This window comes from Sebastes umbrosus, chromosome 5 (assembly GCF_015220745.1).
Source record: "Sebastes umbrosus isolate fSebUmb1 chromosome 5, fSebUmb1.pri, whole genome shotgun sequence".
Lineage (NCBI taxonomy): Eukaryota > Metazoa > Chordata > Actinopteri > Perciformes > Sebastidae > Sebastes > Sebastes umbrosus.
This window is the reverse complement of record NC_051273.1, coordinates 16,207,513-16,235,483: the sequence shown is the minus strand read 5'-3', so window position 1 is coordinate 16,235,483 and position 27,971 is coordinate 16,207,513. Positions and strand designations below refer to the sequence as shown.

Genomic DNA, 27,971 nt, shown 5'->3' with positions numbered 1-27,971 from the left:
TCAGTTGGTGTTCGAGGACGGTTGGTATTGGCTAACGCGCTGATCCGTCGCCATGGAGACCCGCCTCTTAGTGCCAGCTGATGCTCCCTAACTAACCTGACCAACATAAGGCCCTTCTTATCCCACAACCAACTGACAACTTCTACACTATACACCTATGAGCTGGTCCGTTCAGCGATTACAAACAAAGCAGGTGAACTCACCGTGTAGTATGACAGCAAGCCGGCGTTGTAGTCCAGAACGAACCAGCGGTACTGCCAACCTTTCATAACGTTGGTCCACTTGCTGAGCGGCCCCTCCATAATGGACGCCATCTTTACAATAGGACTCCGGGTGGGGAGGAGTCGGATAAAGTGTGAGAGAGAGGGAGGAGGAGGAGTCACCAGCAGGAGGAGGAGGAGGAGGAGGAGGCGTTACCGGCAGGAGGAGGAGGAGGAGGAGGAGGAGGATGAGGAGGATGAGGATGATGATGATGACGAGGAGGATGATAATGATGATGATGAGGATGATGACGATGATGACGAGGATGATGACGAGGAGGATGATAATGAGGATGATGACGATGATGACGAGGATGATGACGAGGAGGATGATAATGATGATGATGATGATGATGATGAGGAGGATGAGGATGATGATGATGATGATGACGAGGAGGATGAGGATGATGATGATGATGATGACGAGGAGGATGAGGATGATGATGATGATGATGACGAGGAGGATGATAATGATGATGATGATGATGATGATGATGAGGAGGATGAGGATGATGATGATGATGATGATGATGATGATGACGAGGAGGATGATAATGATGATGATGATGATGAGGAGGATGAGGATGATGATGATGATGATGATGAGGAGGATGAGGAGGATGATGATGATGATGATGAGGATGATGATGATGATGACGAGGATGATAATGATGATGATGAGGAGGATGAGGATGACGATGATGATGATGACGAGGAGGATGATAATGATGATGATGATGATGATGAGGAGGAGGATGAGGAGGATGAGGATGATGAGGATGATGAGGATGATGATGATGATGACGAGGAGGATGATAATGATGATGAGGATGATGACGATGATGACGAGGATGATGACGATGATGACGAGGATGATGACGAGGAGGATGATAATGATGATGATGATGATGATGAGGAGGATGAGGATGATGATGATGATGATGACGAGGAGGATGATAATGATGATGATGAGGAGGAGGATGAGGAGGATGATGATGATGATGATGATAAGGATGATGAGGATGAGGATGATGATGAGGATGATGATGAGGAATATACATATGAATTGTGGAAAGGTGTCAATAATTTTATACTTTTTCTCAGATTTTGCACTGTACTATAGAACTATTATATTTGGTTGCTATGATTACAGTGACAAAGAGTAATGCATTTTTTCTTATTAATTAAATTTTTTTGAAAGACATTGAATTATATCTGTCAACAATTTCTTCCTTACAAAACAAAAAAGAAATGAAAACAATGAATATATGCAATATCTTTAAAGTTTTTAAGTGAAATTATTGTGTTTTTTTTATTTTATGTTAGTTTTGTTCATTTCTGTTGTCTTTTTATGTTTGGCACAGCTCTTTGTTTATGTTTTTCCTATGCTTCTGTTGTATGTAAATGTTTTTAATGTTTTCTGCTGTTACTATGGAAACTGTAATTTTGAAATAATAATAAAAAAAAAATGATGAGGATGACTTGCCCCATATCATGGATGCTTGAGTTACCCCATGGAGCTATTAAACTAAATGTATTAAAATGATTATAATCATTTATACACTGCAAGGTGCAATATTTCCTGCTACAATGTAGCACATATGGAGAAATTAGGATAAAATTCTTTACAAAAATTAAATGTAAACTCCAAGATTTTGATTCCCTCTCTGACCAAAATAAAATAAAATGTATGCTTGGAGAAAATAGTGCCATTGCCATAGAAGCTGCAGGATATGTCAGTGCATGTCACAGCCTAAGAGACAACCACAACAACAACACATAATAGATGTAACTCACACTCTGCCTTTATTTACTCCTCTACTTCATGGTTGTTTTTTGTTGTTGTTGTTTTTTTAAATTTATCCTTTGATATTGCAATATATTATTAATTGTTTTTTATTTGTTTGTTTGTTTTATTGACACAACAAACATTAATCACTTCTTTATTGATTTCTTCCATTTACATGCATGTTCTTTTTAAATATCTATATATTGTAATTTGCTTAATGAATTGAATATATATGTTTTTGTTTCTATTTTGTTATTTTTTTTTTATTTATTATTGAATTGATGCTTTGGCAATATTGTTCACCTGACAGTCATGCCAATAAAGCAAATTGAATTGAATTGAATTGAATTGATGGACAAAATGGATAATGTATTTGTTGGAATTAATAACGTGCTTGCCCCACTCACCCTCACTGCTTAAAGGTCCCATATCGTGCTCATTTTCAGGTTCATACTTGTATTTTGTGTTTCTAATAGAACATGTTTACATGCTGTAATGTTAAAAACAACAACTTTATTTTCCTCATACTGTCAGCCTGAATATACCTGTATTTACCCTCCTGTCTGAAACGTTTTCTTGCATTTAAAATCATGTTAGCAGTGTGCTTACCGAAGAGGCTAATGTGCCTTTGCATTTTAATAATTGTTTAAAACTGATTAAAGTGTTTGGAGGCAGATGAACAACCCAAAACGAAAACAGTATTCATCAATATCTTTATTATTTACAATAGGCTTAACACTGATAAGCAAAACTTCACAGTAATATAACGTGAGCTTTAAATAAAAAAACAAAACACAAAATATATATTTTGTACAATAAAAAAGTTAATGTTAACATCTCTGCCATTTATTTTTTAATCCCTGTTTAGATTCACATATTCCATTATGTTTTGTGTTGGTTTACATTGCACTCGTACAACTGAAGAAGTGGCCTTTGGTATAATGATGTGTACACACGTTCTCCAGAGCTGTTCTCCAAAACAGAGACTGGAGAAGAAGAAAAAAATAACAGATATACAGGATAAATGCAGGCAACATAAATAAAGACAATGCAGAAGACTGATAATGAGAATAAGAGGAAATTTGTGGTCAGTTCAGATATAAGATTTGAGGAAAAAACATTGGTACCAAATCAATTTATTGACTCTGTAATCATTGATTGAATATCTACATGTTTTATTTCTTAACAAAACAGACTGGTGTTTGATTCTGGGAGGTTACATTTTTTCTTGATAAAGCTTTTTGGGGAAACGTGCTCCACAGAGATGCATTACAAATCAACAGAAACTTAAAGTTGGCTTAGAGACATTTTTTTTTTAGACAAAACCTTTGATGTGTTCAGATTATGAGACGACAGAGCAGCTTGGGTTTAGTGCAGCAGACTCGTGTGTCATTAGTTAGAGAGGAAACGTAACCAGATGTGGCTGCACTAACAGTGTTAATGGCCACTAATAAATGGCCTTAGTAACAGAGCATCTAAATACATAATCTTCGTAGACAAAGTGCACCTTTCGGTTTCAAGTTCTGACCATTAACCTCCAAATGACAGAAATGCTGCATGCTGTAGTGATATGCATATCACAATCTCATGGCAAAGGAAAGAAAATGATGGACTTTAACATTGCCACACCTGTGAATTCTTGCAGTGATACGGTGTGTGTAACTGTACATTTGTTCACAAAAAGGCACCAAGATGATGGCATTTTTTTTCGTCCATGTCATTCGAAACTCACAGTGAATAGAAACGAATCATCAGTTTGTCTCAAAGGATCCCGTTTGGCAAGAACTTGGGCGTTAATAATACTGACACACAACAACAGGAAATGATGATATGAAACGCGTCACAACACAAGTTGACAAAAAAAACGTTTACTTGGCAATCCATCAAGTGTCGTTAACAGGCATTTTGAAAGTGTTATGGACCTGCAGTGTTTAGATTTTTGTAGTATTCATATGCAACATGTGTCAATGAACCAATGTGTCTGAGGCCTTATCCAGTGTACATTAAGATGTGAGCCAAAGCAAAAGAAAGTTGTGTGAGTTGTGTGCGCTCAAAAAACAGAGCAGCTGTTTCTGGACTTAACCCATTTGTGCCTGTAAATTAAATGTTTTATTTCATTTGTTGGAAGTGTCCTCTGGGCTTGCACAAATGTGCAGACATTTTCAAAATCGGTCAAACTGTGGCTGAAAAGTGAGTTTTTCTTATCATACTATACTTAGTATTTTGGGCACAAGGTGGGACGACTGTTTTTGCAATAAACTCCATTATATTTTAGCAAAATACGGTAGTCCCATGTGCCCAAATACTAGATATAGTATGATAAGAAAATGGCTATATTTCAGAAACTACAAGGAGTAAGATAAAGTATTTGGTATCTATGAACTCATAACAAGTTGAATATCAAAGATATGTATACAAATGTACTGTAAACAATATTTTCATAAGGAAAACATTTAATAAACACAATGTTAGCGTTTTTTTCCCCTCATTTTTCAAAAATCCTAACTATCAATAAAAGTATGTCCGTACCAAATTTCAAGACTTTTGTCCAATCAGAATATTGTTCCTTATAATCTTTGGACACAAATGGGTTAATTATTTAGTGTGACCAAAATTAGAAGTATGGGCCAATTAAAAAAATATATAATAAATAATAATAAAAGAAATGGCACCTTAAGAGATTAAAGAGTCGTGCAGATGAACATTCGACCGGGTTCAGAACGGAAGAATAATACATTCATAAAGCAGATATTCAGATCTGGGTGGATGAGCCTCAGTCAATACATCTCTTCAGTCAAAAACATTGCTCTTTATGCCGTAACCACACATAAATCTTTTGTTTCCTGGATATGAAATAAATCAAATATTTACATAACTTTTTCTCTCAAAATAGGTCTGTGCTTTTAATAAAAGAAAACAAAAACAGGAATAATTTAAAATTCAAGTTCATACATAGACATTCTAAAAAGCATTTTTTTTTCTTTGAACCAAATAATGTACAAATCGCTCATGTGCTGAAGACATACTGCAGTTTGTTTGTTGAGAGATCAGTACTGTGTGATTAGTGTGTGAAGTAGGTCTCTGCATGTCGCAGTGTTCATACTTGGAAGAATTTGAGGCACTGAGGACACGACAAGGCTACAGGGAATCCAGCACTGTCCATACTCGGAAGGACACTTATAGAAATACTGTCCCAGTTCACCTGCTCATGCGCTACCCTGTGCTCTCCCTCCGCTCTTTTATGCTCTGTCATACAAGGAAGAAATGTAGTGTGCAAGGACATAAATACTGAAATGCTTTAGGAGACTGGGGGTTTTTCCCCCCCATTTATGTGGCACTGTGTTAAGGTGTGAGTCGCGTCACTGAAGCGAAGACAAATGCTGTGCATATGATAAGACACCCCCACGTTCATTCATCGTGTTTAAGAATTGTGGGGAATAAACAAAATAGATTCATATAAATCTTTTTTTTTTTTTTTTTAGATTTGATAAGCCTGTATTTGGTAATACTGAAACGTACACCTAACGTTTCATTTGAGCTTATTTACACGCTTGTCAAATGCACACAACTTTGATCCCTTCAGTCTTTCTCAACGGTCGCTTTGTGAGGATACGTGGGAATGTCTGCGTCAAGAGAGCTAATTATTCTCAAAAACAAGGCTTTGATCCGGTAAAAACAAAAGCAGTTTTGGGGAGATTTATAGTTTCTATCACATTTGTTCATCTACTTAAAAATACTGTCATGAAAATGAAATGGAAAAAAGGAAAAAAACACCTGCACACAGAATAAAAGTGTGAAATTGAGACCCCAAAACCTTGAATCATATTGAATACTTATGTTGTGTCCAATCCTTTAGAATAAAATGGCTTTAAAAAAATGGCTTATGGTGACTCAGCAAAATACTCAATACCCCACTGATGATTCACTCATTTGTGAAGCACTGTTGGAGCCAAGTCGGTGAAAACAGTTGTCTAGTATTCTCAGTAAGGCTGGGCACGGCCGCCATCATTCTCGCTCATTATGCGACAGACTGACAGATAAGCAGAGTGACGTGACCTACTCTCTGGGCTGGCTACACACAGCTGATACACTCGACATTCATTTGACAATGAAGCCTTTATCGCGGCCCGGTGGAGACGTGGGGGCAAAACGTTTCATGGTGTGACTTAAAACCACATTTAGTTTGGTATAAACATTTCTGAATATGTACAGGTCAGAGCAAAATTAGTGTCCACAATGGCATTTTATGAAACAGTTGCTTGTAAACAGTAAAAAGAATAGATTTTGTAGTGATTTCTCTGAGGTACTGAGAGATCCTTCTCATTTCGTCCCCCAAAAAGCTGTCAAAAGAACCAGAAACATAAAAAAAGGGAATATAAGTTGGGTAGGTGACGGTTGGTGTTGTCACAGTGGCTACCTCTGCACTACGTCACTAATCTCTTTAATACAGCTGTGCAGGTTGTCCAGTACAGTGTTGGGCCCCACGCCGCTCAGCCCGCCGCCTCCTGAGGATGAGGCCCTCAGTTCCTGCAGGCTGAGCTCCAGCTTCCCCACCGCCTCTCTGAAGGCAAATTTGTTCCTCATCTGAGGGATGCAGTCCACGTAACCTGAGCAGTAGTCTAGCAGCTGGTGGCCGGCGTCCAGCACCTGGCTGCTGGAGGGGCTTTCGGCACTGGCGTGGAGGGCGCTGCTCAGGCACTCGGCACACTCCAGCAGGGCCTCGCGGCTAACTCGCTCCAGGGGCACCCTCTCTGCCTGCTGCCTGGTTCGCCGCAGTGCCACTTTGGAGCCGGCGGATGGTGCCGTGTGTGAGGAGGAGGAGGAGGCAGTGGTGGCGGCTCCGTTGGCCATTTTGGTGGGCGTCGTGTTGGTGGTGGTGGAGCAAGGTGAGGAAAAGGAGGAGGACGAAGATGCAGGAGGCACTTGCGGTGGTGGCACTGACGGTCTCCCCGTCGTCGCTCCTCCCGACATTCGCCCCGACCTGTGACCTTTCAATGTGTCCCCGTTTACTTCCACAGGAGCTCCCCCTACCTGCTCCTCGCCGTCGCCGCTGTAGGAGTGTTGCAGGTTGCGCAGGGTCGGAGGGGGAGGAGGAGCACACTTGGGTTTTACAAGTCGCGGCCTGTCCCGGTCTGCTTGGTGCTCGGACAGCAGTTTGAAGCGGTTCCCCTGAGAGTCTAACCCGACCAGGTGCACGTCGGCCGGGCTGTGCTTCAGCGTGGGGGAGATCAGGACTGGAACTTTGTGGTTGTGAGTTGGTGCACCTGCTGCAGCTGATGAAGCACTCGAACTAGAAGTCTTAGAGGGAGACGGCCAACTCTGCTGCCTGTCCAGTCCTCCCCCACTCTCCTCTCTACCCTCCCTGACCCGAGACAGACTGTCCGATTCCCCAACCTCCCCCCCAACCCCTGGTGCCCTCACCCCTACAGCAGCGCTCCTGGGTAATAGCTTGGCTTTGGGCCTTTCCCTGATCTGTGCCGTCCCCTCATCCATCCTCCTCAGCAGAGTCTCTGAGGGCTTAGCAGCCCCGTTCTCTGGCTGGGAGGTGGTGGAGGCAGTCCTCTCTAAAGGGGGCTTAGCACTGCGGTTCCTGGGTAAAGTCAGAGCCATGCGCTCCAGGTCTGGTAGCCCAGATGACATCGAGGAGGTAGAATTGGACCTAGGGAAGGGTTTAGGCCCCCCAACTATACTCCCACTCTCCTCTGAAGAGGTTGTCTTTCCTGTCCGTAACCCCAGCGTCTTTTTGATGAGTCTTGGGGTAAAAAACCCCGCCAAACCGCTCCAACTGCTGCCGCTTGTCACCTGCGAAGCAAACCCCCCACCAGAGGGTTTCTGTCCAAACGCAGCCCCACAGCAACGCGACTGAGTCTGGGTGGGTTCTCCATGAGAGTGAGAGGGAGAGGCAGAGAAACCGCCGAGGCCGTCCGACTGGGGCAGGGGAGGAGGAGCGCTGAAATCAGCGGTGGGCTCGTATTTCTTGTGAGGCTGCGTTTCCATCTCCCGGAAAGAGCTGCTCCTCTTGGGTGGCGTCGGGAGGTTCTGCTGAAGCTGAGAGGACGGCGAGGAGGAAGAAGAGGAAGATTTCTTCTTTATGAAGGAGCTAAAGAAGCCAGTCTTGCGATCTCGTGTGAATGTGCCCATGTCCTGCGCGTCCTCTAAAAGGCTGCCGGGGGATTTATCTCGTGGCTGCTGTTTTCTGGGCAGAGCCGGGGAGCTGCCCGATCGGCCATCCCCTCCTAACAAGGTAGAAGCCCAGCCTGGAGAGAGAAGAGAGGGCTTGATTAAAACAATGCAACGACGCTGGGCTGAACTCAGCAGGAACACATCTCGCTTTGTTAAAAGGTTACTTAATACCTTGCAAGAAACAGGCAATAAAGAATACTGCTCTGAATCCCCCTAGTCCCTCAATATGCTTGCCTATACATTAATGTCACTCATTGCATCAGGCAATCGCTCTAAAAGCTGTTCTTTCCCCATCGGGGACTCATGAGGAAGGAAAAAGCATTTCAGGAAAAGGGATGGAAAGTTTTCAGACCATGCCAGTCATGCACATGCAAACACTGATTCAATGATTTACAAGCTGCTCTTGTAAAAGATGGGGTGATGAATACACTTCTAGGACTTAATGATAACACATGCCAATCAGAAATTGCCCAACCTCTGTTACGAGGAGGGCTGTTGCATAACTCAAAGAGGGAAAAAACATTTTCACAGCTGCTGGCCTTTAAATTAATACAGAATGGTGCACAATCTTCTCTAACCAGGCAAAGAATTAGGACATATGGAGGAGAAAAGTGCTCACTCTAACCCATTATAAAGACAAAAGTTATGTGATGTGAATAAGGGCACTAATAGTTCACTCAGTATTTCTTACTTGGCATGGTTCTCTCTGCATCAAAAGCATTTGCATGTAAATAAAATGCATATAAACAAGAAATATTAGTACAATAACACATTAGACATGAACATAAAGTAAACACTGTGGTTGAAATCTTTGTGGTTTCATTAATATCAAACATACACTGATGTTTTATATGAGTCTTGTCTTGTGCTTAATGACATTATGAAACGTTTGGCATGTTCACCACTTTTATTGGACTTAATGAAACCTACTTTATTGGTGAATACTTATGTTCATGGACCAAAACATAAAAGTTAAACAAAATGGCCACAGTGGCAGAAGAAGGTGGGAAAAAAGGAAGACAAAGACAAAAACAGGAACAGACTGTCTTCTTCACGCATCACATTAACACACAAATGGAACATTTTATTTTCAATATAAAACAAATAAATAAATAAATAAATAAATAAAGCAATAACTTAAACGAGACAAGACAAACAACAGACAATGTTATGGAAATTTAATATTAAGGTTAGCGAATATGAATACATGCGTTACCAAGTATTGATTGGGGTATGGGAATAACAGCAATACAACAAACAGGACAAGACAGAATATGAGCAAGATCTTCATTTCATCACAGAAAACAAATAGTTTCCATATATACACTACATATATACACTGTGAGACAACAATGGTTTGGTTGAACATGTAGATGACTCAATATATAGGTGTTTGACTTGAAGTGACACCATGGATCACATGATAGATGAGCTGAAACTACATTTATAATCCTTGAGGAATAAATAAATAAAGTATTCACTCATAATAACTGATGTTGCCTCAGTCTACTGTACACTTTACTGCAGATAATGCAGTATTTCAACTCTTTTATTGTTTCTGTAGAAGGATTATTCTGGAATAAATCTTTATTCGGTGTATCTATATTTTTTGGTTATAATATAATTATGTTTTACTTTTATCTTCAGCATCTTTTAATTGGTGTTGGATGACATGAGCACTGATGTTTCATAGAACCTTGAACCTTAGAAATCAAATACATCTGAGTGCTGAAACAGTTGTAATTCTAGGCCAGTGTATAGGGTCTGCCTTGAGACAGCGCTGGATGATCGACCGGATGCCGGCACCAGTGGTCAGTCGGGAAGGAAAATGACGGCCCTTCTTTTCAGGCGACGGGCTCGGCGGCGCTGCAATGTACTCTGTGAATCGATGTCCTCTGGCGTACCTGCAGGAGCATAATGTGGTGCGTCTGACTGGTTGGTAGTGAGGTGGGCATGTCTGGCTGTACCTGAGTGACCGTGCGTGCCATGGTCGGATCGTCCGTCGAGTCCGCCCTCAATGTTTTCCTTGTTTTCTGTGTGCTTGTGGAGTGTGCGAGATTTGGAAGGCAACAGGGGCATGTCGTGACTGAAAGGGTGAAGTGGTCCGCAGTGACCAGAGGAAGCCGTCTTACAGAGCTCCTCTGCTACCTCTGCAATGTACGAAAAAGATAAAAACTCAATTAGGAGGTAGTCACAATCAAAATTCAAACCAACATACATACATTTGCTGGAAAAAAACAACCTACATTCATTTACATGCATTATGTGGTAAGGTATAAACTTTTTATTTTCTAAATATATAATTTCTTCTTCTCTTACTACCCATATTTTATACACTTTGCAGGTCCAATGACACTTCTTGACGTTTCTTAACAGGGATTAATGAAGTTTCATCGTATAACAGATTTTCTAGCCGTCTCTCAAAGCAGCTAAATTGAACAGGCAGCTCAGCTGAGCTAAGTAGAAGTCAGTCTGTTCAGCTTAACCAGTGCAGCGGTTTTAGAAGCTTTATGAAAGCAGGTTTTGAGCTGCACAAAAGACTGACAGGTTACTGTACCTTCAGAGATGCTGGAGTCATGGAACATCGTTTCAAAGGCTTGGTGGATTTCTGCAAATGAAGGCCGGTCCAACGGGCTCCACTGCCAGCCTGGTAGAGAGACAGACAAAGAGGCATGTTACTACAAGAAAGTACTGTATTTGATGACTATGTAACTCCTTTCCCACTGGACAGAAAACTCACTAACACCCACTAACATCTGGCTTTTGTCTTCAGTGTAATTCGGCATTCAATCCCAGGACAAATGAATCTGCAGTAGTCACGGGTTTATCAGCTCCAGCTCTGATCGGCAGTGATGGAAACATGACACCCGGGTGGACATGCTAATTTATGTGATGAGCGTTGAAGTGAATATATTAATAAATCAACAGGGATTTGGACAATTATGATAATTTAATAATATAAAGAACATACAATTAATATGTTCTCCTCAAAGCAACCAGACTCCAGTCACAAAACAGTCATTTTACCTCGCTGATCGGCGTAACAAACACTTCATGCAAACTCGACAGAAACTAAATAAAACTCATCAAAACCGTCTTTGTAAGTCTTCCCGCTGTTCCAACAGAACAGTCACCAACTCTGGTTTGAGAGTTTAAAAGAGAGACTGAATAAGTAACAGATGTATAAAAAAGAAGTAACCACCGTAACATTTTCACTGTTTACTAACCCTGCTTCCGTGTTGGCCGGCACATCCGTGACATCGAACGTGACACGCCAGGAAAAAAAACCCAGAAAGGCCAGTGCAACGGCACGGCATACTCACAATGGGAAAGGAGTCTATCGGCTATTTTTAGCGACTTTTCCCATGTTTAAAAAAACCTGCACATATGCACCAAGATTGGCGGGAAAAGGGTATAAATGACTTTAAATAAAGTAGAATGTAATCTGTTTTTTCACAGATCCTGTAATTCCAGACTATAGTTTGTAAATCTTTATTTCTTTCTAAAAACAGGATGCCGATTTTAAAGACAGATTGGAAGGGGATGAATTGTGACATGATTTGACAGAAATCTAGGAAAGAGTATTGGGCAAACCAACTCTTTCAAAGCTGTCGACCTCTATTCATGTCTTCCCACTGGAGTGCAACCGCTTGGTGAATAAGTAAAAGATAGCTACTACTCACATGCTCTCATGAGTTCATAGACCTTGGGTGGGCATCCCTCGGGCTGCTCCATGCGGTAACCTTTCTCCAGGAGGTCATAGACCTGAGACAGATCGATGCCAGGGTACGGAGACATGCCATAGGTGGCAATTTCCCACAGCAGCACCCCGAATGCTGTAAGGAAGACATTTTTAGAGGATCGAACATTAGCACATTGGTAATAAGCTACAAGAGAGAAATGCTAAGTATGAATGTATGCTCATGTATTGCTCACCCCAGACATCAGACTTGATGGAGAAGGTGTTGTATGCGAGGCTCTCTGGTGCAGTCCATTTGATGGGGAACTTGGCTCCAGCGTGGGCCGTGTAGGTGTCACCAGTCATCAACCTGCTCAGGCCAAAGTCTGCAACCTTCACGACATGATTCTCCCCAACTAGGCAGTTCCTCGCTGCAAGATCCCTGAGAGAGGGATAGTGAAGGAAGCAGAAGAGAGAGAAATTAGATTACTATGACATAAGAGGTGGACAAATATGCAAGGCATGCACGCACAGAGAGACATGCCTAGAGTATCTCCTCACCTGTGTATGAAGTTTTTCTTCTCCAGATATTCCATGGCAGAGGAGATCTGTGTGGCCATGTACAGCAGCACCACAGCGTTCACCTCCTCCTTGTCACAATCTCTCAAGTAGTCCAGTAGGTTGCCGTGTGGCATGTACTCTGTCACAATGTAGAACGGAGGCTCCAGCGTACACACACCTGTGGGAGAGGCAGCGGTTAGAATGCAGACGGCAAGAAGAGTGAAATGTGTCCGCAAAAGACAGCTCAAGAGTCATTTCAGGAGGTACGGTAGCACAGTGGTGTTCATAAATACTGACCGAGTAGCTGGACGAGGTTCGGGTGTTTAACCTCCTTCATAACGCCTGCTTCTTTCAGAAATTCTTCAACTTCCATGGTGTCCTCCTGTCGTTGTGGAAAATAGAATAAAATGTAAAAAGAAAAGAGGAATTTTATCAGTGGGTTGGACAGCTGGGAACAAGTAACATGCAGTATCACGTGTATTACCAAAGTCTGCCTGCAGATGGTGACCTATAACCACTTTTACAATTCAGCTTTCAACAATAAAGTTCAGTTATGATAAGAGGGACTTCTTCTTACCTTGAGTGTCTTGACAGCCACCGTGAGGTTGTACTTCTTCCACACTCCCACGTACACCTCTCCATACTGGCCTCCTCCCAGCTTGTGCTTCATGGTGATGTCTGTGCGCTCCATCTCCCACTTGTCGTGGATGGGCGACACACCGTACACTGTGGGCTTGTTGCATTTGGGTGCTGGGTAGTGCAGGGTGGTGACCAGGCCATCGGCTACAGTGGAGTGATGGTGGACGAGCTCGGCCAGGGTGGCGAAGCGGCTCTCGGACGTCACATACACCTGAGAGGGGAGGCGTGGAGGTGGGTGAAGACAAAGGAAAGGATGAGAAGAAGGACAGAGTTAATAAATGCTGCCAAAGTCCCAGCACCAACTAATGTCAACCACTCTAAATTCTTCATTCTACCTTTCCATCAGAGGATGTGTTGATCCGGTAGTGGTAGACTCTCCCCTCATAGCGGAGAGAAATGGACAGCTGTCCGGGGCTGCTCTCGCTTTCCCGGACCAGGAAACTGCCGTTGATGAGGGACGAGAGCAGGTACTCTGCGGCGCTGCGTGACACGGGCCCATGGTACCAGCTATGCTTCTCCAGACTGTTTACTGGCGTGATGTAGTTGGAGGGCACCCAACCCTGGCCGTTCTTAGAGCGCACCTCGCTCCACTCCCCATTCTGGTTGTAGCCCAGCACACGCAGCTTCTCACCTGAACACAGGGAGGGGCAACATTGTAAGACTTGATCTCATGGTGATATAATCAGTGGAGAGGTGGTTTGAAAGATTAATATGGTGAAAGAGCCATCATGTGTACTGCTAAAGTGCCCTTTAAAAAGAGACTACAGCTAATCAGTTTTTGAATAAACCCTGCAAGCCACTACAAAGTGAAGATAAAAATTCTCTAATTATGAGTCTAAAGAATAGACTTGTATTTTATGAATAAATATTTGACGCTGATTACAGGAGTTCATTCAGTTTTCTTTCAGATTCCTTAGAGAGACACTTATCAGGTCACAGCGTTGGTCATCATGTCTTAATAACAGGTCACACAGGAAAGAGGAGTCATGGATACGACGTGCCTCTCATTGAAACTACATCAAAAGCTACAGAACAATGATAGGGTTGAACTGCATATCTGTCATAGAGGGCTAGGCAAAACCAGGCGTGTAGAGACTTGGTTTGTTGTCTCTATCTCCTTCTGTCTCTGACATCAGTGCAGGAGACATGAGTGAGCAGAGCGGCTGATGTGCTTGAGATTGGAGGAGAGGGGGTGGGGGGAGCATCAGTATAACTGAATGAAGCAGTGATCAGTCCTGCCGGTCTGATGAAGGATTGGAGAAAGAGGGGAGAGAGGAGTCTAGCTACCTCTGCACTTCCACCCCACATCCTCTACACTGCCTTTTCTTCCTGTCCAAATCCGTCTTTATCTCTCCCACCACTCAGACTCAAAGTTTTACCCACAAAGTATCCCTTAACCCCTTGAAATCTTTCATCATCAAAAGGTTACCTTTTAGTGGGCGTTCAGACCGAAAACAGCGGCGTGTTATAACAACACAAGATACCGGTGAGACAATGAAATTTGATCCAGAAGTCCAGGTGGAGTAACAAATTAATGCATTTAATAGCTTATCAGATGCCAAAACACTGCACAGCAGTTTATAATACTCACACAACTCTGAAAAGTTATCACGGAGGCAACTATTTGAACTCTCGTTGCGAGGTAAACAGTAGAAATAAACAAATTACAAAGTTATCCACCATTTCACGCAGGGCTGGAGTCGATCTGAACGCTTTAAGCTTTAGGCTATCAAGACTCGGTCGCATGATGCCTTAAACTGTGAGAAATAGCAGACATTTAACCACAGTAGGTCTAGTCAGTCAGACAACCAAGGCCTGCTAACATGTAACCACTAACCAGAGCTGCTCGTCTAGCTCTCAAAGCGAAACACTCTGTGCTAGCAATCCACAAAGCTACATTAAACAGAGATGGTTATCCGCATCCAGCCCACCAATCCATCAGTCTCCTCTGTGTCTGTACGTTCTGTGGGAGTGGAAACACTGACTGCCTCCCTGCCTCACATTAAGAGCCATGTGTGCCTGAAGCTGGGCCCTGGCTAGCCTGGCCTAGCCTGGTCTGACCTGGCACAGAGCAGAGACAAAGATTAGCCCCAGACACGGGCATGCTAAGTCCCTCTCTCTGATCAGCCCCTTGCCCGCTGTGCTCATCCACCTGTTATTATTACAGTTGAACATATTCCATATTAACGCAGCATTAGAGGCACGCTGGGGTGTTTCCAAAGAGCGGAACAGATAGGAAAAGTGCAGCGGAGCCTGGGAGTGCACATGTGCTCGCATGTGGGCAGGAATCTCCGATTCACTCCATGAGTCAGGGTCTAAACATCATTTCCATCCCGGGCAGCTGCCATGGAAGTCTTAAAACGATGGATAATTAACACTCTGCCACGTTTAATGTTTTAGATCGGTTGGGGACACAAGCCGGGCTGTCTCTGGATAATATTAAGAGGGTATTTTAAGTTCATTACTGTGTAGAGAGCTGGTTGACCGGTTAACTCCTGCTAATTTAGAGGAGGAGGTTTGGCCTGAAGACAGAGTGTGTCATAAGAAATAGTGAAAAGATTAAGACATAGTATAAGTATCACTGGTATTTTCTGTCTGCACAGATAACATTTCCTTGCTACAAGCTCCGAGATTATTTTCAGTGGATGATAAAGTATAAAAACGTTTGGCTCACAGGTGGTGTAAAAGAGGAATGAAGAGTGTGTGGGCGAGTGACAAAGAAAAAGCTATAGGCTGGGGGTCACACATATACCAGCTGATGTCATGACAGGCTGCCATTATAGTGACGGTTTAGTGCGCTCTATTGACACACAACATTCCTGAGGCATAACTACACTTTTACTCATCGAACATCCTTTCAGCTAGAAGTTGTTGACCTGCCAATCACAGGCACCGCCTCGAGGAGTGTTACCAGTGACTCTTCCCTACATGTAAGGAAATCCCTCTGCTCTGTTGCAACAAATGTCAACAGTGATGATCGGGAAGGCACGTCACATAGCTGATCAATGACCTTCAGTGATGATGCATGGAAGGAGTGTGCTGGAGGGCAAGTCTTTCAAGTCTTGTTTCGGCACATACCATGACGAAACCATCAACATTAAATCAGTTGTTGCAATTAATTTACAGTGAATCAGAGAAAAGAAATGACAGTACCACGATTCTTGTTGTTTACCTTTAGTGATGCTGAGCGTGTTGTCTCCGCTGGCGACAAAGTCATAAAGTGCAACGAAGAGGTTGGGGTCGCTCTCGGCCGCCCCCAGCAGGTTCTCCTTGGAGCTCCAGCGCACCGCCTCCGTCAGCGCTGCGGAGTCCAGGCCGAACGGCCGATGGAGAGCTTCTGGAGGACGAGAAGAGGCAATGGAGAGAGAGAGAGAAAAGTTAAACCATAGGACAAATGTGACTGAGAATGCAACATCATTTGCACAGGTAAACAATAATGGAAAAAAGTAGCCTCAATCGTACTCAGAAACCCATTACAATAACTTGTTTTGTGTCTAATAATCAGCACAAACCGATCACAAAAAGCTATTCCAATACCATCCTGAGGCGAAAAATACTTGGCTAGCAGGGTAGCTGAGGCAAGATGTCCTCTAACTAAATGATACAGATTGAATTATAATCCCTAGAGTCCATGTTGCAGATGGTCTACCTGTCTGTCCAGGCTGTTTGAACCCTGTGCGGAGATTACGGCCGTTCAGAGCCGTCCACTCTTCCTCAAAACTGCTGCTTGCCTGCAGGCACCTCAGAAGCATTACTTTAACCAATCCACTCTCTGAAGAGCTATGTAATTACTGACTAAACACACCGTATCCAGCCCGAGCCAGGTAAGATCTAAGGTGGGAGTGGTTTTGTATGTGTGTATTATACGGCGAGCACGAGGGAGGAGCTACGACATTGTGCTGGGAAAGATTCTCACCCTGCACAAGATGCAGTGATTACCATAGCTACATAACACACACCCACAAGCACACCATGAACTAGTACATGCGTGGCTTACACGTACTACACTCAACAGCTGCTGCCAAAGTCGCTGCATGTCTGGACAGCTGCTGAGCGAGTGGGAGAGGAAGGTGGTGAAATGGAGGGACAAAGAATGGAGAACTACTGTACTGCAGTACAACCAACTTTAAAATGGAAAAGCCATTACTTAGCATGTTTTTTCTTGCCTCAAAAAGGTGCAAGCAGCGTCTCAAACATAGTAATTAACCTTGATTTATTCTTTTAAATGTACACACAGTTCATAAGTCCTACATTTATAAAAGTGTTCTGTTTTTGTTAAGACTGAGTCAGAGAGGTGTTCATTTCACTCTATGGTTTGTAATTGTGGTATAATTTTATAGGATTGCATTACACCGAGCTGTGTTTATATTTTATCCACGTAACCAAAGTATTAAAAAACAAAAGGGAAAGCAGCAATACAAACCCTGTTACAAATGACAAAAGACCATAAACCGAGGTGATCTGGCTGCATTATTTTAAATAGCGGCTATATGTCTTTTTGTACACATACAGCCCAAAATAAAACGTGGTTTGGCAGTGAGCTACATCAGCACAGACTAGTCATCATTTCTTTCTAATGGTGTGGTCTTGAATCATGTTGGCTGATTTTTATTTTAGTCAGAATGAAACCAAATGGCTAAAGTAAGGGAAAAAAATCACAATGCTATGATTTGGAGAAGAGAAAGAGACACATTAGGCACTTATGAGGACAACTAAAGGTCATCTTCCGGTTTTCAACATCTGCTGTTGCAACAAGCTGCTACCACCTCCACATTCAGGCATTTAACAAGTTTAACAACGAAACTAGATGATTCATAACAATTTCTTAGTCAGAATTTGATATATGTCTTAGGTCTAGTAATAGAACAGCCAACCAGTCTAACTAGGACTGTCCTCGACCAAAGAAATCCTTAGTCGACTAACACACATTTTATCAACTAATCGATTAGTTGTTTTAATCAACAGATCTGTGAGTTTCTCTACAAAGAGTCACACAAAAGCACCACTTTAAATCTTGTGTTTACCAGAGATGTGCTCATAAGTTTCTTAGAAATAAGTCATTCATCATGAAAAAGGCAAAATAAAATGACTAATCAACTGAAGAAATCATATTCGATCGAAAGGAAGCTGGTTTAAAATAACAATTGTGATTAACACAAACACAAAAGCAGCTGACTGTGACTCTCAGCTGATGTTTGAACAATCACACGCAGCTCAGAAACTTAACATTTTTTTCAGATTTGGTTTTTAATATGAGAATTGAGAACCAAAACTTGATAAATACTGGATGTATGTCAGTGAGAATGATGCAGGCTTTTCACTCCAAGCATCTGAGACACTGGCATGACTTTATGCAATTAAAACATGTTAAATACTTATTTTTTCCTTAGAACAGTTTGCAAACTCAAAGTACTGAGTGAAATCTGTGTGCCATAATTGCTCTAATCTGGCAAAGTTGGCAGAAATTCATCAAGAAACTAAGTAGTTAGTCCGCACCATGTGGCAGACACATGCTATGCATGTGGATGAGAGCAGAGAGCTATGTTCAAATCATCACTCAATAATATCTTTCTCCTTTGCCAAACAATTTAGCTCAACATTGTCCAGTCTGTCCACTAAGCTTCCACATCTACACACACACACACACACAATGCCTGCCCACCTTTGTTCTGGACCAGCATTTAAGACAACATGACAAGATATTTAGTCTCATATAATAATGTAGATATACAGTATGTCCTTGGTCTAGTAATAGAACAGTCAACCAAACTAACAAATACAAAAGCAATGCTATGCAACCAAGCTAAAAGGAAGCTGATGTAAAATGTGACCAACACAAACTGGACTCTTAAGGTCAGCGAATGTGTGAACAATCACACACAGCACACAAATTTAATATTTCTTTAAGATTTGGTTTTTAATTTGAAAATTGAGACCCCAAACTTGATACATGCTAGATGCCAGGCAACCTTTGAGGAAGTCTGTGAGAATGAAGCAGGCTTTTCACTCCAAGCATCTGAGACTCTGGCATGGCGTAATGCGATTATTAAATACTTCATTTTTCCTTAGAGCAGTTTAGGTTGGCCCGTGCAAACTCAAAGTATTGAGTGAAATCTGTGTGCAGAAATTCATCAAGAAATTAATCATTTTCCATTGTTAGTCCGCACCATGTGGCAGGCACATGCCATGCATGCAGATGAAAGCCGAGTTACGTTCAAATCAACACTCAATAATATCTTTCTCCTTTGTCAAACAATTTAGCTCAATATTGTCTAGTCCATCCACAACGCTTGCCCACCTTTGTTCTGGACCAGCATGCACTGCAGCGCGGCACTGGCCGTGACCTGGCTCAGCCACAGTTCCCAGTACATCTTCTGCCCTGATCTTGGTCAGCTACCAGTCCGAGTATCCAAAGAAACACTGATTTTCTCCGAACAGTTTTAAAGCTCAGCTGCGTGTCTACGTAGACTGAAAAGCACAAGTGTGCATTCTCCCGGAGCACGAGCTGCTTCTCAAACCATCTCCTTCACTGCGGGAGAACAAATGCTGTACGTGAAGCAATCTCAGAGAGAGACGGAGACCCCCCAGACAAAGTATTTACCCACGCTGTCCTTGGATCAAACCACCTAAACTTCTGAAGTTACAGTAGTGACTACTAGCAGCCTCCTGCTGGGAACTCCCTACTAGCTTTGATGTGGCCTAGGGGAGTCAAGGTTTCCTAGGTCCATCTGGAGAGCACACACATCCATGACTGATGGTCTCTGCGGTTTAATGCACTGTAAGGGACGGCAAAACGTGGCAGAGAGAGGGAGCGAGAAAAACGTGTGGTAAAGGGGGGGGATGTATATACAGAGGTAGGGGGGGAGGGCAGGGTGTATGGTATGGAGGAAAGTTGAGTTGGATGTGACATGTGTGTATGTGCAGTGTGGGAGTGTGTGAGGCGCTGTGGCCAACAGCAGATGGCTGGTCTTGTTCCCCTGGGGTGGGAGGGTGAGTCGGGGGGGGGTGGGTCCTATTGACCCACAGTTTTCTTCTGTGTGTGTGTAAAAGTGTGTAATATGCATGACTACAACTGCTGCGGCCAGGCTGAGCCAACTGTCAGAGCTGCTCCTCTTACATAGCTACATATCACATCACTCCTCTCAGGAATGTTTTAATGAAATACTGATATTATTATGCTACACACGTTTGTCAAAGGTCTCGATTTGAGGAACGTCTATTCCAGTCATCCCAGACAAACAGAAACTCAAATCACTGATTAGTCAAGTACTCCGCGGCGCAAATCAAATAACCTAATTACATCAAACTGTTTTCATGGCATGATCCAGCTTCATTAAGTCGATCATATTTCTTAAAATCGCTTCTAAATCCTTCTTATGCCTGACTAAAAAGCGAGATGCTGTTCCACTTGGCCGAGCTGAGACCTCATGTGCTAGCTGGATGGTTTGATTGAGGGAGCAGTTGGTCTGCGTGGGGTATGTCGTGTGCCCGTCCGGGTGCCTCAGTGTGTGTGTGTGCTGTGAAGTGAAGCACATGTGCGTTGTGAAGAAACGACGGCTTTGTGTTGAGCGGAGCAGAAAGGGTATTTGCAAGTCTGGAGGGGCACGCCAAGCTTGCACCCCCTAAGACAGCTGGGACAGAGGTGACCCTGGTCCTAAGGCACACACACGCATAACATGTAGACACACATCAATGGTGAGACTATCTCCTTGGCCGTCCACCACAACCCTGCTGCTTCCCCTGCAGCTGTTTGTACGAGAGTCTGTGCCTCCATGTGTCTATAAAGCTTCACCAACCCGCCTTCTTGTGCCAAAGTATGAAACAACACAATAACATCACTTTACACACCCTAATCAAAAACAATACAGATCGTATCTGAAGCATGACCAGCGAGGTAAGGGTGTATTTTTAGCAGCTGGAGAACAAAACATAGCAGCATGACATCCAGAAATAACCCTACAGAGCGGCGCACATAGTGATGGAGGTGGTGTGGAGATAGACGGATGGCTGCCTGCAGGAAGTCCCAACAAAAACCTGAGACAATGCTGGATGAGACCCACGTACACAAGACATTACATAAGCCTGTAGGACAGGCCAGATCAGATCCTGTGGAAGACTCACTGACAGACAAGATGAAGAATACGGGTGAGTCATAGATTACTACAGAAAAAGGAGGGCTGGAGCCTGAGACACTGGTTTCCAGTAGGGCTGTGTAATGACAAGAATCTGGCGATACGATACGTATCATGATACTTGAGTAACAATTCAATGTATTGCGACACTACAAGCAAGGCGATGGCAGTAGCATAAGCTGGGCATGTCTGTTAAGTGGAGACTCATGGGTAAAGTGGAGAGCCTTCTCGGCAAGCTACTATGACATGGTTGGTACCAATAAATTCCTTAAGTTTTTTAGTATCATATGATGCCTTTTCCTTCAATCTAGCTTTAAAATTGAGCACGGTACAACCTCCGAAAGATCTAATAGCGGTCGGGCCCGACGGCGGGCCATTGGATTTTTGAGAGTTTAATTAAAAAGAGAATCGATACAGTATCGCACTACAAAATATCGTGATACTCATGTGTATCGATATTTTCTTACATCCCTAGTTTCCAGTAATATGTTGTTATCTAGTAGCAACATATTTGATGATCACATTGTGTCTCACTGATAAATCATGTTGTAACAGCTCTTTGTTTTTGTTCAAACTGTCTGATGAACACAAAAACATATCGACATGATATTGCCATATCACCACTAATAGAGATTTGAAAGAAATTTCAATGTTAGGGAAAGGCGAGGAGAAATCAGGTCAAGTCAGGTTTATTAATATACATATATTCACCTAGAGTTCAAAGCTATTGTGATGGGAATTCGTCTTCATTTTCAGATGTTTTGTAGACCAAACGGCACTAATCGATTAATCGAGAAGATAATCGCCAGATTAAACGGTAATGAATATAATCATTAGTTGCAGCTCTATACAGTATTCAACCAGGGAAAAAAAAATCAAAACTACTAAGTACAGGATACAAGATATAATGAAAAACTGCAAAGTAATAATTACAATATACTACGGAGGGCTGGCACAAAGGCTAAATGTCAATCAAACAGCCTGTGCAATACTTTTCTTGAAGCTTTTAATGCAGTGTATTTCTATTACGGCTGTCCTCAACCAAAGAAATGCTTATTCGACTAACACTCATATGACTTCGTCGACTAATCGATTAGTTGATTTAATCGCCAAAGCTGTAAAACTGAGTTTCTTTGTTGATTTAAAAGAGTAAATGTTTAATGAATTTATCAGTCAAGATTAATCAATACTGAAAAAACACTGTTAGTTGAACTGAAGTTAACATGCTTGTTTCTAATACAGGATTTATGAGCAATCCATCTACAGTTTGAGAGGCAGTCCATAGCTGGAGAGAAGAGAGAGGAGAGTCAGTTGTTGTTCATGAGGACTGGACAAAGGACAATAGCCTCATTAATGCCACATCACAAGTGTGTGTTTGTGTTTGTGTGCGTGTGCGTGTGCGTGTGCGTGTGCGTGTGCGTGTGTGTGTGTGTGTGTGTGTGTGCACTGACTCAGGAAGATATTCCCCTCAAGGACTAGAAATTTATCGTGTGAAAACAAGAGGGAAATACCCGATCAGTTCATCAGCAGTGGAACTATTATATACAGTATATACACTCAATAACCATATACATGTATGCACTTGTCTTGTGCCCACAGATCACACCGGTACGTCAATGAGACCCCCACCTTTTACAAATCCTGGCAAACCTCTGAGTAAGTAATTCTACACGTACATACAGGCCAGCCGCTGCAGGGAACGCCCGTGAACGTTCCCTTTTCATCTCTGTCTATGCAGCCACCGTGTTGGCTGTCTACAAGGGAATACATCAATTAGGGAGTGGACAAACACCAGTCTGGGCCTAAGGGCCAGTGGATCATCCTGGAACGGAGAAGATCCACAGCTCACCCTGCCCTGCCCTGCTCCTCTCAGGGCTTGTTATGGGTTAATAATGGGCTCTAAGTGCTTCCCTCTAGGTGTGCTGGCAACAAAGCTAAGTGCTCCTTTATGTGACAGCAGAGACGCTGGGTGGCATATGATGACTTGAAAAATGCCTCGTTAAAACTAGACTGGTCTGCTTCACATATAGTGTAAATAGATATACAGTTTGACATGCTAAGGTCAATTCTATATTGTTAATAGTTTATTATATTTTGATTAGAGCTGTCAATCGATTAAAATATTCAATTGTAATCAATCACATGATTGATTACGATTGTAATCATGTTAATCATGAGTAAACGCAAAGTTACTCCAAAGTTAATCATGAGTAAACGCAAATTATCACACATTTTTATCTGTTCAAAATGTACCTTAAAAGGGAGATTTGTCAAGTATTTGATACTCTTATCAACATGGGAGTGGGCAAATATGCTTGCTCTAAGCAAATGTGTGTATATACGTATTATTGTAAATCAATTAACAACACAAAACAATGACAAATATTGTCCAGAAACCCTCACAGGTACTGCATTTAGCATAACAAATATGCCCAAATCATAACATGGCAAACTCAAGCCCAACAGGCAACAACAGCTGTCAGTCTGTCAGTGTGCTGACTTGAGCATATTTGTTATGCTAAATGCAGTACCTGTGAAGGTTTCTGGACAAATGACTTGCCCAAAACTGCATGTGATTATCATAAAGTGGGCATGTCTGTAAAGGGGAGACTTGTGGGTACCCATAGAACCCATTTTCATTCACATATCTTGAGGTCAGAGGTCAAGAGACCCCTTTGAAATGGCCATGCCAGTTTTTCCTCACCAAAATTTACCGACAGTTTGGAGCATTATTTATCCTCTTTCCCAACAAGCTAATATGACATGGTTGGTACCAATGAAAAAACTGAGCCAACTTACTCTGAAAGATCGATTGTGTTAACGCGTTAAAGAAATCAGTGGTGTTAAAACTAATTTGCGTTAACGCATTATTATCACATTAACTTTGATAGACCTAATTTCGGAGTTAACCTGAAGTCATCCAGGCTCTCTGACCTGTTTGGTGTATGTGCTTACATTTATCATTCAGTCCTTGTGATGTTACATTTAAAAAAAGCAAAAACATGCCTTAGGATTGTTAATCCTTAGAGACCCACATAGATCCATTTTTGTCTTTTTTAGGGGGGGTAGGGGGCCTTTAGGGGGAGATAGCAGGTCAACAGTAGATATCACAGAGAAGTGGTGTACATCATCTGAAAGCTGGGAACCTGAAGATTAATTTGACATGCAAGTCAGCACTGTGTGTCAAGTTGTTCTAGTCATAAATCAGAAATAATTAATGAATTACTTAAATAAAAATACATTGTGAAAGTGTATAAGGGTGTAGAACATTATGATGGAAGTATATGATGGCCATTCCCGTGCTCTACTATGTCTCATAAATTGTTGCAGCAATTTTTGGGTTGATACCGTTTGTTACACAGATTTGATGCTAACTTTAACCATTTTTGACAACTCGAGAATTGATAAAAGTGATACCAGTATCTTCACACTAGCTTTAAAACCGAGACTGCTACAGCCTGTTAGGCCTCACTCAATCCCTAAGTTATAAAAAGAAAGTGTGCTTTTCTGTCCAGCAGAAGCCATAACTTCACACAAAGGACACAAAGATACACTGAATGGAAATATTTCACTGACATGACTACAATAGATGTCAGAGCACTGTCCTCACTGCAGATCTGCCTGCTCTTGTCCAACACGTTATGCAATGTACGTCTGTCTGTGTGGGTGATTTAAAATGTCTGGCAGAGGTGTGTGTTTATGTTCTCAAATCCCAACAGGTAGAGAGGTGTGTTCACTGCAGCAGATCTCCAAATCCTTAAAAAGTACACTCTCCTCGCTGCCTCCTCCTTCTTCTTCTTTGCTGCAAGGGTTTACAGAAGCACCCGAGGACTAATCTTGATGTCTGAACAACTAATCTGTGTGTGGTGTGGTTAAGCTGTGATAGGGTGTAGGTTTAAGCTGCTTTACAATGACTCAGTTTAAAGAACTGACCGGAGCCCGAAGGGAAGATTTTACTTCCACTGCGGCGCTCTTAGTCAGACAGCTGAGATGCCTCTGGCTGCCAAAACAGCCCAGTGGAGCATCCACATTCACTATACATGCCATTACTCACTCATATGGTCCCTCTACTCATCTTACATATACTGTATCAGATTCATTCTGGATTAACTGCATTATTTATCTAGTGTAATGATAACACATAACATGACAATGGAGCAGCCGGGTGGCAGAGCTATTGATTATTTGCAATGAACTAACCAAGAATGAAAAATCCCCTGTAATCCTTCATCGAGCAAATCACTAAAAGTCATTCTCAGAATAATCACAGACAGGATATTTGAGGACAGCAGGGCCACAGAGGGCATATTAAGGATTTCTGACTGACTGGTCGGTAGGGGTGTAAGAAAATATCGATACACTTGAGTAAGGATGCACTACGATATGGACTTTTTCCAGCTGATAACCCATAACAGATAATTACCCACTTTCAAATTCACATTTTTGTATTTTAAAAAGAAGTTCATAACCTGTAGTTTATGCACACCTGAGGGTAAGAAATGCTATGATGTAGTGAGCAAAGATGGATGATTTAATATTCCATAGCTCTGACCTAACCATATCTAACTGAAATCATTATTGTTAACACTACAGAAACAAAGAACAGGCTCTGACTCTTGAAGTGTTTATTTCTTTTTTTCCTGGTAAAGCACATAAAAAAACTTGTGATGCAAATTGCAATCATGTTGTCTTCCTCTGAAACTGTGAAAAACATTCACACCGGCAACGGCATGTTTGTCTCTTTTAGTAGAGTCGTTCCGATACCGTTATCGGAAATGTGTCTGATACTGCCCACAATTCGGGATTGGTATCGGCGAGTGTGCCAGTCTATGCACCGATCCAATACCATCATTTATTAACCCGGAAAACATCAAGCTGTTTAACCGGACACCAATTCTTCTTCGCCGCTCCAAAACAGTAGCCTTCACTGTGCTGTTGCTCTGGATGTAGTCATCCACTGACTGGATAGTCCGTAGTAAACAGCTGTTTATACATCTATATATATATTTGATCACGCTGGTATCGGATTGGTGCTCAGTATCGACCGATAACGCAAGTTCAGGTATTGGAATTGGTATCAGGAAGGAAAATGCTATGATGTTACACGGACTGTGATAATTGCAAATACAGAACCCGTTGTTCTTAATGCATTTGTTTTTACTTATGCATATGGCGGTGTGTTCTTTATACTATGACAGTTTCCAAAAATTTGATAAAAAAACAAAACAAAACAGTATCGAAATATAGTGAATCGTAACCCCTGTATAATGATGTGTATCGTATCGCCAGGTTCTTGCCGATACACAGCCCTACGTGGTCAGTAGGACGTGCTGGATAATGCTCAGAAAGAGCTGCACCACATTACAACTTCACTCACAAGGACAGAGAGAAAGACAGTGTGTGAATGTGTATATGCATGTGTGGGTGTTTACAGTAAGTGTGTGAAAGTGTGCATTTCTAGCCAAATCTCCAGCCTGCAACCCAGAAGATAAGCAGCAGAGATAATGCCAGCCACAGAGGACTGATCCTGGAAGCAAATCAATGCTTAACAGACTTGGCACGGGGACTGCCCCCTTTTCCTACCCCCATATCTAATTTTTTTCCCCTGCTGCACCATTTCAGCTTAAGAGTGAAAACTGCGATTTAACCAGGAGCCACTACAACAATTTGGCCAGACCTCTTACACAACTTTAAAACATTTGGTGTTTTTAAGCTGACAGATGCGAGGGGTGGCTTCACCATCTGCACAGCCAATCGCTCGCTGTTCTGATTAATCCTCTCTCTTTAATGATATAAGCTGCAGAGAGCCGAGGCCAAGGAAGAGAAACTAGGACTGTGGGTTTCTTTGGGAACTTCAGAAGGTTGACTGGTAGCAGATGCAAAGGCTCAAGGCTACAACTGGGAGTTTGGGCACAGAAGCACGCAGTCACAACACAAAAACTTCCTCAGTTCTGTTAAACTTTTCAGAATCTTCAGTCATTATTTGTTCAATTTCTTCAAATATGACTGCAAATTAGTTAAATGAATTGTGTTTTCAGAGCGGTAACATTAGATTACGACAGTAATCAGACAGTAAGGGTTGTAGACAGGCAGATCTGGTCAACTGCAGGGACTAAAAGCAGAGGCTCAGGCTGGGGGATAGAGGTAGTACAGGGCAGGCGCGAGATGAGGACGAAGGCACAGAGAGACATAAATTATTTAACACACAACCATTACAGAGTGCACAATGGTACATGCAGTCTTTAGATATAAAACATGACTCATTTTGTTAAAATTATATGCACAGAAACACTCTATTCTCCATCTAATCACACTAATTCCCAACTCTGAGACAATCAGTCAGACTCATCAGTTTTGCCCTAATTTCTAGCCAGTTTCACCAAGAGGAGGTGTGGTCATGGCTCCTCCTAGTGGTTACTGGCAGTCACTAGGACTGACTAACTAGTTTTTATCACCAAATCATCTTGACTCCAGGATATTATCTTTTAAAGCCTATTAAAATCTCACCCGAAGCTGCTGAAGCGTTTGAAACTCAATTGTCCCCAGATATTACAGTGGCTGCCGTGTGACGTCTCCTGGTTGTCGGTGGGGGGGTTTAGCACATAGGAGTCCACAGAAAAGTGGATTTGTCTCTAATCTAATTTCACCCGTGATGCAAATCAGCTTACGTCCTTGGATCCTGGATCCAGGCATTTCTCTTCTCCTCTGGGCAAGCTTTAACAGTGCTG

General features: G+C 42.4%; 2 protein-coding genes across 7 annotated transcripts in view; both read right to left on the bottom strand.

The window, feature by feature from the left end:
* osbpl9 (oxysterol binding protein-like 9) overlaps window positions 1-446 on the bottom strand; it is a 42,746-nt gene extending 42,300 nt beyond the window's left edge. For both annotated transcript variants that reach the window (XM_037769704.1, XM_037769705.1), the window contains exon 1: window positions 204-446. In XM_037769704.1, coding sequence (XP_037625632.1) covers window positions 204-314 — 111 coding nt within the window. In that variant the 5' untranslated portion in view covers window positions 315-446. The remainder of the gene's footprint in view (window positions 1-203) is intronic.
* Window positions 447-4,838: 4,392 nt separating this feature from the next.
* abl2 (c-abl oncogene 2, non-receptor tyrosine kinase) overlaps window positions 4,839-27,971 on the bottom strand; it is a 29,657-nt gene continuing 6,524 nt past the window's right edge. Inside the window, exons 1-12 of one of the 5 annotated variants that reach the window (XM_037769662.1) lie at window positions 16,761-16,952; window positions 16,284-16,445; window positions 13,447-13,742; window positions 13,050-13,322; window positions 12,770-12,854; window positions 12,473-12,650; window positions 12,169-12,353; window positions 11,916-12,068; window positions 10,790-10,879; window positions 10,200-10,382; window positions 8,924-8,938; window positions 4,839-8,306 (exon numbers count right to left, since the gene is read on the bottom strand). In XM_037769662.1, coding sequence (XP_037625590.1) covers window positions 6,463-8,306; window positions 8,924-8,938; window positions 10,200-10,382; window positions 10,790-10,879; window positions 11,916-12,068; window positions 12,169-12,353; window positions 12,473-12,650; window positions 12,770-12,854; window positions 13,050-13,322; window positions 13,447-13,742; window positions 16,284-16,445; window positions 16,761-16,863 — 3,567 coding nt within the window. In that variant the 5' untranslated portion in view covers window positions 16,864-16,952 and the 3' untranslated portion in view covers window positions 4,839-6,462. Of the gene's footprint in view, window positions 8,307-8,923; window positions 8,939-10,199; window positions 10,383-10,789; window positions 10,880-11,915; window positions 12,069-12,168; window positions 12,354-12,472; window positions 12,651-12,769; window positions 12,855-13,049; window positions 13,323-13,446; window positions 13,743-16,283; window positions 16,449-16,760; window positions 16,953-27,971 lie in introns of those variants that run through there. The other 4 variants (XM_037769661.1, XM_037769659.1, XM_037769657.1 and 1 more) reach the window with 4 other exon arrangements.